General features: G+C 32.7%; 1 protein-coding gene across 4 annotated transcripts in view; it reads left to right on the top strand.

The window, feature by feature from the left end:
- The window catches only part of LOC125660671 (uncharacterized), a 174,793-nt gene that overhangs the window by 70,334 nt on the left and 85,933 nt on the right, over nt 1-18,526 (top strand). The window contains exons 1-3 of one of the 4 annotated variants that reach the window (XM_056161978.1): nt 8,017-8,087; nt 15,555-15,608; nt 16,076-16,227. The exons of 2 other annotated variants lie outside the window; for them this stretch is intronic. In XM_056161978.1, the coding sequence (XP_056017953.1) occupies nt 8,033-8,087; nt 15,555-15,608; nt 16,076-16,227 (261 nt within the window). In that variant the 5' untranslated portion in view covers nt 8,017-8,032. Of the gene's footprint in view, nt 1-8,016; nt 8,088-15,554; nt 15,609-16,075; nt 16,228-18,526 lie in introns of those variants that run through there. One more of the 4 variants, XM_056161980.1, reaches the window with a different exon arrangement.

The following is an 18,526-nucleotide window of genomic DNA, read 5'->3' as shown; positions in this document are numbered from 1 at the left end:
ATAAAAACATATTACAGAAGGCCATTCGCTGGAGAATTCATTCACAAATGACATAACATACCTTTTTATTCAGAGTGACCGTGATGATGGGTTTCTGGCCAGCCAGGTGATGGTAAAACCACTCAGCTGCTGTGTAGGTACTTCTGTTGATAGAGAATCGGGAATCAATCACAGGTACTAGAACATCAATTAATATAAACCAATCACTGGTACTAGAACATCAATTAATATAAACCAATCACAGGTACTAGAACATTTGATATAAACCAATCACAGGGACTAGAACATCAATTAATATAAACCAATCACAGGTACTAGAACATCAATTGATATAAATTAACCAATGACAGGTACTAGAACATCATTTGATATAAACCAATCACAGGCACTAGAACATCAATTAATATAAACCAATCACAGGTACTAGAACAACAATTGATATAAACCAATCACAGGTACTAGAACATCAATTGATATAAACCAATCACAGGTACTAGAACATCAATTGATATAGCAGCCATCCTTCTTTTGACATCTAAAGTCTCAGTGGTTACAAACCTTAACAAGTATAGATGAAGGTTTTTTTATATCAGATATTTCACAATTTAAGACTTTAATTCTGTGATCTTGCAGTGTCAGTGATAATAATGTTCAAGAACATTCAATTTGTTCATCACTATGGATACAGTTTCTTCTTGTTAAACCACAACCTTTTGTAACTTGGCAAATGTGGCATCAATAAATATTAAGAATACCAATGGATAATTTGATCATGCATACATGCATGTTCATTATTCATTTCCCATGAATTTATTGAATACCTTGAAATACATTTATGATATTTAGTACTGTATAGGTAAAATATTTTGTTCTACAATAAAGTGCATCTGCTATTAAATAAAAAATACCACAAGTATTTCATATCAAAAATTAATATTTCTTTTGACTATTTCGAGTTTTGTCATAATGGTACATGAACAAGAAAAGATAACAGTGATCAATCTCATAAATCATATAAAGGATACAAAATTAAGAGATGGGCAAACATGGACCCCTGGACATACCAGCTAGAGGTGGGATCAGGTGCCTTAGGAGGAGTAAGCATCCCCTGTTGAACGGTCACACCCAATGTGAGCCCAACATCTTGATCAGGTAAATGGAGCAAAATCTATAGTCAACTGTAAGCCTTATATCTTCATCAGGTAAACAGAATAATTCATAGTCAACTGTGACCCCTATATCTTGATCAGGTAAATGGAGTAATTTAAAGTTAAAATCAAAATGTAAAGAATAGACTAAAAATTTAGCCCAATCATAGTTCGAACTTGCAAATTAAATCAATATAATGACAATAGAGTTTGCAAAATGCTGACGTACTTATATGAGACTGTTTCAACCCTTGTATCATCAACTTATTTGCTCAAACAAAGAACATGTGCTCTTGCATATCGAATCAGTTGAGAGACATAAACACCATATCCAGGTAATAATAAAGGAACATATTTCTCCATAAATATGAGAAGTTGATGATGGAGAAGCTGAAGTAACCTTGTTTGTCATAAAGTTGTGTTGTTTATAGTTTGCCATTGACATCTACGTTCAATCCAAATATGGAGCAGATTAGGAAGACTCTGTGGTGTCCCTTATTTTGAGTCAATGGGATATATTGAATGAAAATGAAAGATTTTTTCATCTCGAGTAGAAGATTTTGAATAAATTCTACCTCATAAGAATACAAAAATAGATCAACTAGTAATGGAGCATAATTTGTACTCATTAAAATTCCAACAGACTGTTGGAAGATCTGATCACCAAAGACTCTGTAGATATTATCAACGAGGAACTCCAGATATCTTTTTAATATCAGCTTCAAAGTACTTATGCATAGAATCAGAGAGGTGTTGAAGAAAGAATTTTTTTGGATGACTTGGCACAATATATGAATATTTCCGTGTTCCATTTTGATTGAAGGAACAGCCTTCAATAATGTCAAAAAGCCTGGTCTTTAATCAGACTGTCATGGGGAATGGTTATTTAAAATGTTGAAAAGTCATACATTTTGATGCTGTTGATTGGGACAAGTTTTGTGATTTCAAATTTAGTAAAAGTACTTAAAAAATTTTGAGAATCCAAATTTGATTTACACCACTTCTTGCATATGCTGTGGCACAATATTTCTGAAGCTTCTCATTCACAGCAGTTAATATTTTTGTGAGAAGTGCAGAAGGTGATCGAAGGTGCTTGGTAGAACATTTACTGGATCCTGCTATGTATCTCTGTAAGGGTTTTTCTGAAGTTTTAAAAGGCTGTATAGGTATGGTTATTCATATTCATTCGTTCCATTTACTGGGATATCAAATGTGTTTAAAACTGAAACAAAATTTTAAAGAATTTCGTCATTGGAAAGGCAACTTTAATTACTTGGAGTATAAGTTGGATTACCAAGCCAAGGTAATTTAAAACACAGTTGCAATAACAAGCCCCTTACATAAACAAAGACAACGTTTTTACAAGCTTTGTCAGCTTCATATTCCTCATGTAGCCTATCTAATTATTTTATCACTTATCAGGTTTACTAAACACAGAAGGATAGACGGTATTATATACCCTTTTTTTTTTTAAATGTGTCTAATACATGATTTTAATATTTCTCTGATATTTTTTATCCATTCTGATAAAATGTCAAGTTCTTCTTCATATTTCACCCATCGTTTGAGATAATCAACAGAATTCATAGTAGAAATGAAGTTCTGTTGCCAATGAAAAGATCTGGACTCTTTGAATTTTGGATCTTTTAGAATAAGTTACTTCAGATCAACAATATCGACATGACCAGTAATGACATGTCCAGCTGAACTATATCTAAAAGAAGACGAAGAACAAGAACATGTAGATGGATGAAGTTTAAGATAATCCATATCTAGGCACTGCAAAGTTTGTTTATAATTATAAAGTTTGGATGCAATAGCAGAAGTATATTTGTAGGAAATACAGAGAGTAGGCTTGAACTTGAAGTATGATGGAATACAAGGTTGAACTTTTTCATGACGAAAATTGTTGGCATGCTTATGATGACAGCATCTTTTCCTTGGTTTTAGGGGACAGATGGTGTGATTTGGAAGGATTATTGTCTGTAATTTGCACTGATTTAAAGAGTCTGTGATGGGCAACTTCCATAATGAAAGGTGAAGATAACGAACAGTGATCAATCTCATAACTCCTATAAGCAATACAAAATAGATAGTTGGGCAAACACGGACCCCTGGACACACCAGAGGTGGGACCAGGTACCTAGGAGGAGTTAAAGCATCCCCTATTTCAGTCTGTATTCTGGTGTTGAAAAATCCAAGTATGGACTAACTTTGGCTAATTCAAATAACCTATTCAAAACTTTCAATGGAATGGAGTAAAGATGTGTGCGGATATGATGTAGACCAGATTGTCTGTTGACTTATGGTAAAAGTGAATCAAATGAGACATCATGTATATTTGGTTTTTGGTATGATGATATCCATTTACATCTTTGTGTACTAAGGGGAAAACTTGTATCAGAATGTAGTTACTTCCCGAGCCCCTCATCACTCTGATTCACAGGGGTCAATACTGTTTGCATTTTGCACAATCAAATGGTTTAATTTATTGAGAACTCTAGTATGGACGTTTGTTTTGAAATCAGGAAGGTAAAGGGTGGTATGCGAATTTGGTGTTATAACAGGAGATCTATATAAGAGGAAAAATGTTCCTGACAAAATGTGGCAGTATAGTAAAAATTGCAAATCCAGTGGCAATAATTCAATTATTAACTGTATTTATGTATATACAAAATTAATTCCATGATTCCGATTTTCCTTGCTAACAATAACCCAACACTTTCTAAGGAGACTCTATATCATTTTCTGATTACTATATCAAAGGAAAAAAGGGGTCCAGACGAATGTTGGTCAATCCGGGCCCAAGGTCAGTCCGTCCCCAGTCGATATGGCACTAGTCAATTCAACCTCATTTCATCACAATTAATATCCTTAATAAACTAGAGATTGTTTTTATGAAAAAACATCATGTCTTCCCAGCTTCCCAAATTGAAAGTGCTCAAAATGAAACACACACACACCCCCTTTAATGTACTGCATGGTATGGAGGAGAAAGCATGAGCAGGAACATAAACAATATGAACTCCGATAAGCCACATAGGAGAAGTGTTCACAAACTATTTTACATTCTTCACCCCTCAGATCCACTATAAGTTTAAAGACAACTGTTGGGTCCTCATGTCCCTGCTAAATGCATATCTGCAAATGGCGTTGGGGTATCGTACAAAGTTTCAAGTCTATCAGATAAGCCATATAGGAGGAGACGCGTTCACAGGCTATTTTAATATCCTCCACCCCTCTTAGATCCACTATAACTTTTAGGAAAATAATTGGATTCTCCTGTCCCGACAATATGCACATCTACAAATGGCAATGAAGCATTGTACAAAGTTTCAAGTCTATCCGATAAGCCATATAGGAGGACAAGCGTTCACAAGATTTTGTGACAGACAGACGGACAGATAGAAAGTACAAAGACATGGTTTCCCCTGAAAGAGGGGAGACGTAAACATGTCTTATAAAATTGTACTTAGAATAATTCTTCTTAGATAATTCTTTTTAGAATAATGGGATTTCCTTCATAATTCTCAAATTACTTTCAGGGTTTGGGGGGAAAGGGTTTCATCTTTAAAAATTCGTATGAGTTTCATTCAATTTATTTTCGATTGAAAATAATTAATTTTTTTTTAATTTTTATTTTCATTTTCAATCTGTCTATGGGCCTTAGATTAAATCTTTTTAAAACCTGTGGGCCGGATCAACTAGGGACTGAACAACTAAAGGATGGAACGACTTGGGGACAGGTTGATCATATGGAGCCAGAACGACCGAATCTTGAAAATATATAATAAATGTGTTAAAATGAAGATTTAAAAACTAATATTAATAATCTGTATATCTTTTTTTCATTTTGTGTACTTCAACAAAATGCAGCCATCAATATTATACGTATATTGACTGAATTAGCCAGGGGCAAAATGTGTTTTGGTGAACGGCCTTTACTAAGGACCATGTTTTAAATATGATTTATCTAGGCCTACATGTATCTTTTTTTTTAACTTGATGTTGGACTGCACCGTCAGCATGGACAAACATTGACTATTTGATGGACAAATATTTTATTGTATACAATTAATTCGAGATAAATTTTATAATATGCATATCTGATATGTCCCTGTCTGATTTTACAGACCTTTGGCGTTTTGACAGTCACTAAGACAGAGTTGGCTCTGACAAGGGACATATCCTCTCTCCTGTACACCTCCCTCACTACACTGACGTTCCTTCCGTGACCACTCCTCAGTCTTAGCTGCTTATTGCTCTTCTCCAGTTTACTGTCGTGAATCATGATTCAACTTTACCTCCTCTAAGGTTTGTTTTTATCAAAGCGTTGTAAACGTTGACGTCTGCGACTGATCACTATGGCAAAAAGAGCATTGTGGCTGTCAATACATAGTGCAGTATGTCTGTAATGTAATCTCATTCCTGAAGTAGGTCTAATGTTGCGTGTTCAACTTTCCAGTCCTCGAGTTTAATTAATGTACTAAGTATTCAGACTCGGAATCAATCCAACATTTTCGGAACTCTCTTTCTCTCTCTCATTAAATTTCTTCTCTCAGAAGTCACTAAGCATCATTATATATAACAATGATTAATGGTTTTTGTTTTTGTTTTTTGTTGTAGTTTTGTTTTTTCAGTTTTTTTTTATTAGCATGCATTATCCATTGTACAAATAGAAATTAAGTGCATCATAATATATATACCTTTAAAGGTAAGATGTACAATGGATATATAATTACTCATACCAACCATTCATACTCCACTCATACATTTCAAAAATAGCTGAAATTATACCCCCAAAAAATAATTCTTGAGGTTGCTATAATAGTATCAAAAAATATATAATACAAAACATGCAGTAAAAAATATATCATTCAGTGGGTTCAAATATATTGTTCCACAGATTCCATTGTTTTTCAAAAAATAATTGATTGGAATTGTAAATAGATATACACTTCTCAATACTGTATTTTGTTTTCAAGTGGTTCAGAAGACCTAAAATATTTAGTGTTTTCCCGGCTTGTAATGAGGTATATGTTGTCTTTGGTAAGTGGTAATTCTCCCGAAATGATATTCTTAAAATTAAAACCAATCCTTTTTGAAGTAGTCCTTTAAATATGTAAACTTAAACCTCCCCAAAGATCCAATACCTCATTACAACTCACAAACATATGTTGAATAGTTTCTGTTTCTTTTTTACACGTGGCAAGTTACAAACAATCTAATGTTTTGATTTTAAATTTTTTAAGATAGTAGCCGACAGGAAGAATTCTGTGAAGAAGTCGATACTGTAGCCACTGTACAGAGGAATCTGGTGTTGTTATAAATAATATTTGTACATTTAACCGAATATTTTCAAAATAAAATGGCAAATAAGGAAGGCAAATTTTTAACATATACATCCTCTCAATTTTCAAAATCTTGAAGCATTTTGAAAGAGCACAAATAACACTATTATATTGCATCACATCTATATCAGGGATATGAAACTTCTGTCCAAACATAAATACTGATAAGAAAGTATATTCATCAGACAAAAAATCTCCAACAATTTTAACACTAGATACTTTAGATTTCTTTTCAAAATTATCTGGGTTGAATATAAACAGTTCTAAAACAAAAATTATTTGGATTGGTTCTTTAAAAAAATTCAAACCAAGTCTTTCACCATCCAAGATGGAAGCTAGATTGGGGATCAACAAGTTTTTCTTTACTTGGTATTCAATACTCAGTAGATTTAGAATCTATCACTGAAATAAACTATGACATAGTTCTACCAAAAATCAAGCCTATGATTCAACAATGGAAACGAAGAATATTGACCCTCATTGGTCGAGTCACTGTTGTAAAAACTCTTATTTTACCTAAATTTAACCATATATGTATTTCTCTTCCTACTCCCAATACAGAAAAAATTTCTTCGTTGTGTATTTATATGGAAATCAAAGTGTGACAAGGTGAAAAGATCTGTAGTTACCCAGGACCATCTCTCTGGGGGTTTAGAGATGGTTCATAACATTGATAACTTCATCAAATCACTTAAATGTTCTTGGATGAAAAGACTGGTAACTATATAACTAATGATAAACCTTGGTTAGATATATTTTTTTGCCATTAATGGAAATGCTGTTGTGAAAAACCTTTTGGATTTTGGAGATTCATATATTTCAAATGTTCTAATGAACAAAAATAATATTTTTGGAACGATGTTTTTAGCTCGTGGCAGCATGTTATGAAGAAAAAGATCAAGATAAGAATATGAAAAATAAAACGTTCACTATTCCAGTATGGTATAATTCAAACATAGACATTGGTGGTAAATGTATTTTTTATAAAGAATTAGTACCAACAACAATGATTAATGTTAACTATACAATATGTTGAGAATCGTGATGAGATATTTTCCTTTCTTTCTTTTTATGCTGTGTGTGCCCATAAAAGGGGGAATCATCTTGGCGTTTCCCACAAATAAGGGGGAGGGGTATAGAAATAAACTTCTAGATTGAAAACTATAAAATCGTAATTTTGTATATGTACTTTTCTTATCTGAGAGAGAGAGAGAGAGAGAGAGAGAGAGAGAGAGAGAGAGAGAGAGAGATTTCCTACACCCAGCGATACCCCCTCCCCCGAACAATCGTAGACCCAAGTTGTTCATAGACTGAATCAGAGGTAGGATGATGTCTGAAAGTACATCGAACCGCTTTAGAGATAGTATTGGACTTTGACCTGTTTCCAGGGCGTAAAAAGACCCCCAAAGTTACAGCCTGGGATTACCCAAGGAGCCGTAGAGGATCTGAAGTGGCACACTTCTAATTGATAATATTTCTCTATAAAGGGTCATATATAAAAGCAGTACTCTGTATTGTTTCAACAATTTGGCCATGGCTAGTCTGATTCCTTACTTTGCGGTGGGGTTGCTTTTGATATTCCACTCATGTAAGTTATGTTTATTTATCTGGTGTATTTACAATGTGTATTTGAATTTTATTTATCACTGGTATCATTTTCTTTTAAACCCCGACGGTCCAGTAAGAACATTTCAAGAATCTGTATTCAACACTAATATTTATTAAATAAAATTAAAATTTATCTATATCACAGATATAAAATGGGTGTAATAACGAGTAACTATACAAATAAATAAATATTCTTACATATTACAAATTAAATCATGGAGTACCACACTGGGTTATTAGTATTATGGATAAAAACAACGGAAGCCTGGGGGTAATCTGAGTAGTTGTAGTTTGTATATAATTGTAAACACTCTAGTGTTTGTTTAACAACATACGTGAATAGGATTGAGCAGACTGTATCTTTATTCAAAAGCTGAGTTTTGATTGCTGAAACATTTTACAATGTATGGCATATACGGTGTCAAGATAAATCGTGGTCTCTTGTTTAAAAAATGTAAACGATAAAATAAGCAATATTTTCTTCCACTCTCGAAGAAATAAATGACAAAATCTTTTGATTCATTGAATTATTTTTATTGGGAGAACTTACATTTTTTCCAAAATTTGCGTCATTTTTTTTTTAATTTCATCTTAATAAAAATGACAGAAAATGGAAGAATTGACCACATAGGAGACATATTTCAAGCCCTATAAAACCTGTAAAATCTAGAAGCTTTCGGCGGCCCCCAGACTCCCTGCCTCATAAAGTTGCACCCCCCCCCCCAACCGAAATTCATGGATTCGCCCCTGATATAGCATTTTAAAAACATGGAGGTTATAGATTAGAAAATAAAATAGCTAGAGACAAATTAACGTTTGCTTATCATACAACTCACTCCATCCATAAAATATATGCGAGTGTTACGCCTTTAATATTAAAAAAAAAATGCCTCTGTCATTGTTGCGCAAGTTGAACAATTCGAATATTTCCCTAAGCCTAAAGTTTCTCGGATCAAGGTTCCTGAATACTTATAACAACCATGACATTTCATACGATTTATCTTGATTATACTCGTTTGAAATTAACTGAACTGAACCGGATTTATTTATCTCATCACAATGACATATGATTTATTATAGCTTATACGAACTTTACCTCATATATAGAATAATATTAAAGGTGCAAGCAGTAACCATGCCCTGTCCGCCCCCTCAAATAGAATAGAACAGAATATGATTTATTTCCAAATTAGGGCCCTCTCGGGCATACAGCATGCATGATTGTTAACATTTCAATGTGCAATGTTTATAAAAAAAGAAAAGAAAAGATGATAAAAAGAACAAAACAAGAGCAAAATATGCACTATTGGTATGAGCAATGTTCATACATGAGACATTTTGAACATGATAATACTTATTTGTATTATATGTAAGTATATATTTCACATAAAAGTGACGGTAACAAATCATTTTACATTTTTAAAGGCATGCGTGAATATGGAGATTGACATTGCGATTTTTTTTATTTACATGCGATAAATCTTGATTTATATTCGATACTCTTGTTATTTATATTCGATAAATTTTTGATTTTTTTCCCCCCATTAATCTTGTTCAATTTATCGCATATGAGTGACAAGATTATTGAATATAAATCAAAATTGATCACATTAAAAAAAAATCAAGATTATGGAATATAAATCGAAATTTTTGCACATGGATATCAAGATTATCGAAAATAAAACAAGCTTTATCGAAAACGAACAACAAATTTATCGAATACAAATCAAACTTTATCGTAATATCAAAATTATCAAAGATAAATCAAGATTTATTGAATATAAAAAAGACAAGATTATTGAATATAAATCAAGATTTTCGCAAATAAATATCAAGATTATCGAATATAAATCAAGAGATTTGTATAATATATTACATCATTGCAACGTTTTACAGCCACGCCACATCCTGCCCAAACGGGCTATACGCCACTTCTAATCAATATAATAAATTATATAAAAGTATATTTTTTCGAAGTAAAATATAAGAAAATCCTCTAAACACTTTGTAGAAATATTTCGACCGTGTAACCAGTCTTCAGTCGTGTTTTTTTCTTTTTCATTCTTATATTATTGAGATATACAGCTGGCACGTAGCATCGTTTTCTAAAGTAGGGGAGGGGCCAAACACGACTGAAGAAGACCGGTAACACGGTCGAAAGATTTTTACAAAGTGTTTAGAGTTTTTTTTTAAATATTATAAATTATATACATGTATGATAACAATGTCTATAATATATGCGAACGGATATAAAATATTATATATTTCTCCGTTATTTTTGCTGTCAGATTTTGTTTGGAGTTCAATATGAAATTTTCTGTCTATGGTGGATAAATGATAATTTCATTTACGAAGTAGGAAGCATCTAAAATTAAATAACTATGATATTTGTATTCTACTAAAGAAATCCTTTCTTAAACCAGTTTGTGTAAATGTTATAGCAGGTACGTTGAAACAAGAGGTTGGGGTGGTCAGGGGGGCCTGATGTGGCACCTTTTCCCATTTTTTAAACATAAAAATTCCATATGAGTGAAAAATTCTCGAGCGAGACGTTAAGCAAGATACAATCAATCAATCATTGAGCTTATACATTTACATGTTGTAAATATTATATATTTATTGCGAGTCACTTCTGTTACGTTTTTTTCCGTATTAGAACTCCTACACAAGCTGGGAATCTTATGCTTTTTTAGCTCACCTGATCTGAAAGCTGAGATGAGGTGAGGTGAGATGACAAGAGGGGATCAAAATTTTACATACAAATATATAGGGAAAATCTTTAAAAATCTTCTCAAGAACCACTGAGTCAGAAAAGCTGATTTTTACATGAAAACTTCCTGATATAGTGAAGATTCAAATTTGTTAAAATCATGGCCCCCGGGGGTAAGATGAGGCGACAATAGTGGATCAAAGTTTTACATACAAATATATAGGGGAAATCTTTAAAAATCTTCTTCTCAAAAACTACTGAGCCAGAAAAGCTGACATTTACATGAAAGCTTCCTGACATAATGCAGATTCAAATTTGTTAAATTCATGACCCCTGGGGTTAGGATGAGGTCATAATAGGGGATCAAAGTTTTACATAACTAATAAATAGAAACAATTTTTAAAAAACATTCTCCTTTTAAGAACCATTTGGCTAAAGAAGTTTACATTTGCACAAAAGCTTCCTGACATAGTGCAGATTGAAGTTTGTAAAAATCATGGTCCCCAGGGGTAAGGTGGGGCCAAAGTAGGGGATCAAAGTTTTACATGCATATATATAGGGAAAATCATTAAAAATCTTCTGAAAAATCACTGTCCAGAAAAGTTTACATTTATATCAAAGCTTCATGGCATAGTGCAGATTCAATTTTGTAAAAATCATGGCCCTCGGGAGTAGGTTGGGTCCACAATAGGGATCAAAGTTTTACATGCGAATATATAGGAAAAATCTTCAAATATGTGACAAGGTGACTCAGGTGAGCGATGGGCCTCTTGTTTGCTAAGGTTATTTGCATTTTCATAAAAAGAACTGTTTTATAAAATTCAAACAATAGCGGTGTGTATTATGTCTCATTCAGACAAACGGATGAGTCTCCTTTGCAATATGAATATGAGCTTTTACACAAGAAGTGTAATACACACAAGTTGATGAGTACAGCGTTTAATGTTCCTGTGTACAAACTCTTGGAGGTTTTTTTTTTAAATATACATGTACATATAACAAACAATCATTACAATGCTTAAATGTAAATCCATGCATATATGTTAGTCTAATTTATCACATTCGATGTAGTATATCCTCTTGCACTAACTTTCATGTTAAAAATGAGCTCTTTCCACTCTTGTTAATAACGCAGCATTCAGTTTCAAAGTTATTGATATTGCACATGTATGATGAACATCTTTTTGAATGACTTCCTAAATACTGTTTTCAGTTGTACATGTGTATATGTATTTATCCGACTTATTTGGATTCACATTCTCTCCAACCTGATTTTGAACTGAAATCAACTTCATAAATGATTACAAAAAATAACATGAATATCTGTGGCACAGTGTATGTGATTATGTGTAATTCTTCTTTTCTGTCCAGTTGTTTGTTTGTTCCCTTTTATTATTATTTGACATACATGTATGTATTAAACTACTGATTTGTTTCATTTTAGTTGTATTCTAAAAATATTTCATACACTATTAAACTGGAATACAACAGTAAGTTAGTTGCGTAATAACAATTGAACACTTTTTACCGAAAACTACCATTACAACTGTTTTCACATTTTCTACCAAAACTTGACATTTCCAAAAATATTCTTCTCTACAATATCACATCTGTAAGAAAAAAAATTGCATAGTCATGTAGAGCATTTCATGATCCAGGGTGGAGGCCGGAGCGTAGCGGATCAGAAACCCTTGACTTGGGAAGATGGGTGGGGGCCAAACTGGGTATAAAGTGTTTATGTGTAAAATATTTGAATAGCATAGCCCTTAATGCTATTGATTGATTGTATCTTGTTTAACGTCCCTCTCGATAATTTTATTTCATATGGAGACGTAACCAAGTCCGGTGAAGGGTTGCAAAATTTAGGCCTTTGTTCGACGCATATGGCCATTGAGCAGTGAGGGTTCTTTAGTGTGCCACACCTACTGTGACACGGGACATCCGTTTTTAAGGCCATCTCCGAGGCAATCTGATTAAAATCAGATCCTCGATCCGCTCCTCTTTTTTCCCCCCCCTTATCGCTACACGAGGTAGCGACAAGAAAAAAAGAAAAAAAAAAAGAAAAAGAAAAAAGAGGAGCGGATCGAGGATCTGATTTTAATCAGATTGGTTTCTTATACGTAGTTTCATCACCCGAATTCGACTGATACAAACTGTAAATGATAAGTATCAAGGGAGTAATTAAATACCTGGAATTCTTATTATATCGCGTTATTTCGTAAATGAGTAAACTTTTATTCATTTTACTAATAATTCATTGAAAACAACCACTTCTCTTAATCATTTTCATACACTTATCAAGATTCAACTTATAGTAACCTTTACACCAGTAACAACACAAATATCTGCAGTTTGTGGTCTCGGTGTCCTATTAAATTATTCAATAAACACCGATAAAGGCATATTACAGTATTATGACTAGTGTAAGCTAGAACACCACACTCAGAGTTTTTGTTCCACGCTTACAAAGGAGTATATGATTTAGGAAATTGAATTTTAAAAGTTAAAAATTTAAGTTTTATTAGTTATATATGATATTTCTGCAATTCTTAGTAAAAGTTTTAAAAATCATGAATAGAATTTATGTGTAGTAATAGTTGTTTTGTAATAAATGTTTTAGATTTCATAAAAGTTAGCGCAAAAATGAGTTCAGAATGATTGTTCAAACAGAGGATAGTTTTCAATGAAATATATAGCGTAAAACGTGAAGTTGACTCATTTATGGCACTTACACTGTACATAACAGAGATAAGCAACTCCTATGGTATGGAGCGCCAAATTAACATAAACTCAAAATAATTGAAGATATCTTCAATTATTTGAAGATACCATCAATTCAATTATTGCTCTCTTTAATTGAATTAATGCGCGCATTAAATCAATTATTGCTCTCATGAAATGAATTAATGCGCGCTTCAATTCAATTATTGCTCTCATCAATTGAATTAATGCGCGCATCAATTGAATTAATGAGGGCAATAATTGATTTGATGCGCGCATTAATTCAATTATTGCTCTCTTTAATGTAATTGATGTGCGCATTAATTCAATTAATGAGAGCAATAATAGATTTGATGCGCGCATTAATTCAGTTATTGCTCTCTTCAATTCATTTGATGATGAGAGCATCAATTTAGTAGAAATATTGCTCACAATAATTAATTTAGAGCTCGGTATAAATAATTTGATGATCTCTTTAATTTAATTGAAGTTATCTTTAAATCATTTCCAATGCTTTTGTATAAGGAATTAATGCGCGCATCAATTCTTTTAAAGAGAGCAACAATTCAATTAAAGATATCATTAATTCAATTGTGGATATGTTGAATTGAAGATATCTTTAATTATATAGTTGCTCTCTCTAAAAGAATTATTGCTCTCTTCAAATGAATTAAAGATATCATTAATTCAATTGAAGAGAGCAATAATTGAATTAATGCGCGCATTAAATCCATTATTGCTCTCATCAAATGAATTAATGCGTGCATCAATTCAATTATTGCTCTCATCAATTGATTTAATGTGTGCATTATATCAATTATTGCTCTCTTCAATTGAATTGTAGCGCGCATCAATTCAATTGTTGATATCATTAATTCATTTGAAGATATCATTAATTCAATTAAAGCGCGCATCAATTCAGCTGAAGCAATAATTCAGAATTGAAGATATCATTAATTGTTTGAAGAGATCTTTAATTCAATTGTTGCGCGCATCCATACACTGTACTATGGCGGCATGTTTACCGCGTTTAGCTTTAATATGTGATGGTCCCATCCATAAATCGTAAATTCCTATTGATTCGTTTGATAAATTGGTGCTGATTTAAGATTATTGTACTCTTATCATAAATTAAAATTGAATGTACCAAGTTTTGAAATGATTTGATGATCAACACATATATACCATTGACATAAAAGTAAGCAAATCGTAAACATTTCTTGAAATCTTACAGATTTTTCTAAATTTGGATCATTACATATCGCCTTTTGAAACTCTACTTTCCTTTTACTTTGAAGTGAAACAACTGAAAATATTGTATCTTGAATGTTTTAGTGTTAGGATTTGGAAGGTTTGAACTTGATATCTCTCGGATCATTCTTAATTTGGTATACATAATTTAGATCAGTGTCTGCATTTTTAGTGAAAAACAGGGGATCGCGAGATAGTATGAGACTTGAGGAGGTTGCTAATCTCTATGTATATGTCTCTTCTCGTACGCATCATATCCAGGATATCACTTGCAAATATGACACTTTTATGTTTCCACTTTATCATCTTCGCTAGCCAAGGGTGAGGATCCACGGTGTTTCTCTCGTCACCCTTGGCTAGCGAAGATGACACTTTATTAAAATATTTCTTTTGATAGTATTTTGTATTTTCTACATTTGAACTTTTAAATACATATTAATTTTATTGTCTTCCTCACTGACTGTAGGTCCACTTTGTTCTATTTCGGCATTCAAAGTTCCACTAAATGCACCTCCTACACTGAAGAGCTTTTATCTCGAAACTGGCGTATAATCATAATGTCTCACTAATGTTCCTCGGAAGGCCCCCATATAGGCATGACTGGGACCAGAGCGATATTTAACTGATGTTTTGGGGACTGTCTTGAGATCTGCAGTAGTAGATTGAATGCACAATATCATTAAGATAAAGTGTGAAAAAAATATGTTAGATAGATATGGATGAAATATAAAGACTGTAAATGAATTATTTCATAACTATTTTCAGCTGCAAGTCCTGCAAAGATAAAAATTATAAAGCCAGATATCTGTGATAAATCTCGTAAGTATTGCTTTGATATAGACTCCCCCCCCCCCCTCGATCAGTTCTTGGACTAATTACACACTCTTCTAGCTACTACCACAAGAAATAGACAGAGACAGCCTACGCCCACTTCTTCAAAGAGAATACTACTACATATTCTTGCACATGTATCATTATGATATTAGGGCTATATATATTGTGACATTTAATTTTAATTGAGAACTAATTTCTAATTGCCTTAATTGTGTCTCTGCCAATTTTATGCTTCCATTTTCTACTGTGAAATGCTGATATTGGGCATACAGGATAAACGAACTCTATAAAAAATAATTGTAATTGTCTTAGAATATCATCAGTAAGCCTCACCTTCAGTCACAGATATCTCTTATGTTTATGACAGTAACAACATATTTTATAAATTTGTATGTATGTATCATGTTATATTTAAGTACCGTTAATGATAAGGTTGTTTTTTTTTTTTACAGACACATGGCTCCATCATGGAAAGACTTACACTTATTCTTTCACTGCATTGTCTGAGTCTGCCTTTATTGGGGCCTCGGAATCAAAAACTGGGTTTAAGTACACGTGTAATTTTCGTGTTAATGTGCCCAGAAAATGTGAGGGAATACTGGAGGTAAATTGTATATTAAGCTAAAAGGTAAACAGTATGAAATTAAGTACCTCATTACACTTAATTTTTATCTAACGGTTCGTTAAAACACCTCTGATGAAGTATGATTTCACCATCGAAAAAGTGATACAAGCTCTCAAGTATTTTATATGAATTTTTTTGTGATTTATCCTGGAATGATAAAAAAGGTACTTTGTTTGCAAATAAGATACTCTAGAGTCCAAATTTCGCTGTGATCTGATGCATAATATGAATATGTAAGAAAACATGCCTAAAGGACTCAGATAGACATTCAAATTTTTTAGATATAAAATATTTATGAAAATTGAAAGCGTTATTTACTAACATTTTTTAAATCTATGGATAAAATCTTCAAAAAACATGTCAAGTAGAAAAAAGAAATATCAGAGAAATATATTTTAAAAAGAAATGGAAATGAAATGGTCAAAATTCAGAAATATTACGAATTTTCGAATTTGAACGAAGCCCGATTAGAATTATAAAAAAGTAGCCATAGAGAACATTGTAATCAAAAAACTACATTCCCTTGATGTAAAATGGTTTACAAATTAAAAAACTTTATAAAAGAAACTAATTTCTTGATCAACAGTGCATACAATTAGCAACGATATGATAATTTTAGTAATTTCTATCAATTTTGATCGGGATCGATACTTTTTTTCTTCAGTTTGAATATGGTGATTATATTGTAAGCTCCCCAAGGATGGCGAGATAGATGTGGGGACTACAAAATAGTAGAACTCAAATTCAGGTCAGGTACTAAGTACCGTGGCTCTCAGGTACTGTTAATGAACTCTCCAACCAAAGGAGTCTCTGGTTTGATATAATATGACTATAGGTGAAGGTAATCAATGTTTTAATTCAATACATGTGATTTCATTCAATTGACAGGTGATAACACAAATAGTGAAATACTCATATGGTCTGCCGTACAGGTTTAAGTGCAAAAAGAGAAATTACTGGTTAAAGGAATATTTGTTGATATAAAGTAAAACAGGTGTCCAGTGTGTTGGGAGATAAATGTCTTATCAAACTTCTAACCTAATCTTGAAATCCGGATCGTATCCGAGGAGAGAAGTTTGAATGTTGCCGCCAATACAACTTTCAATATTATCTGAAATCTATGTCGCTTGAGCTGTGTATATATAGGTTTCTGAAATATAACACGTGATGGGGCTTAACCAATGGAATTACTGTACGGAGACGTCCAACCAATCACGGCACTGTACTGTACCGTACAGACATAATATTGTCAAACAGTGTCAAACAAAGCTGCCGTACAAAATGATAAAGAACATGAAAAGGTGTTATAAAATCAGAATTGGTGATGGATTTAAACTAGGAGATAATTCTGGAAGTAGTCATGCACTGTAAGTAAACATTTATGACTGTAAACATTCGCATTAAGTTAAACAAAATATCAATCGTCGAGCAGACGATGTTGTCGCCGTACAAATGAGCAACTGTATTCTAATTCTATTACAATTTCAGGTAAGATTTTCCGCTAAAAACATCAATAAAATAAATGTACACAACAGCTTTGTAATATTTACAAACGATTTACACAGCAATATAACCGTAAAGTGAAACACGTTCTTAAAAACGAAACAGTGCATACATGTAAACACATGGGAGAAAGATGGCGGACATTACGTATACAAAGTGCTGTCCCAATAAACTTCACGCAGGAATGAATAATCAGGGCATCTTCCCGCTTACAAAAACGATGCTTAAAATACCTTTAATGTACACTAAATTGAAAGGTATGTATCTTAACCTACATGAAATAGATTAAGTACAAATATAGAACAACATGCTTTGTGATGCTACGGAGACACGAACGTGTATTTCTGAAATATGTAGCAACCATTATTATATTTATATAAAATCCACCCACAATTATTCTCAATTGATTCACAACATTGAAATACTGAAATTTAAGGCATTATCCTGTTATTTACTTCGCGAATCAAATAAGTTTGACGTTGTTGACGTTAACGTCAATTTCATCTCTGTACATGTTTACGACCACCATTACACTTTCTGACTTTAATTTCACAAATTTCGACTACTTTCATTTTGGGTCCGTGAGACGTCTATTGCTTTATTCCGTACAATACAATCATAACAAATACAGAGGCGAAGCAAATAACAGGAGTAAATAGCGACGCAAGTTCTTTAAATATACTCAAAACCTCGGAAAGTATTTAATTCGCGAAGCAAATAACAGGAGTATATATATACTGAGGCAGTTCATTCTAAATAGCACTTCAAGGGGAAG

The sequence above is a fragment of the Ostrea edulis genome, chromosome 4 (genome assembly GCF_947568905.1).
Source record: "Ostrea edulis chromosome 4, xbOstEdul1.1, whole genome shotgun sequence".
NCBI lineage: Eukaryota > Metazoa > Mollusca > Bivalvia > Ostreida > Ostreidae > Ostrea > Ostrea edulis.
The sequence above is the reverse complement of the archived record's forward strand: the minus strand, read 5'-3'. Positions and strand labels throughout refer to the sequence as shown.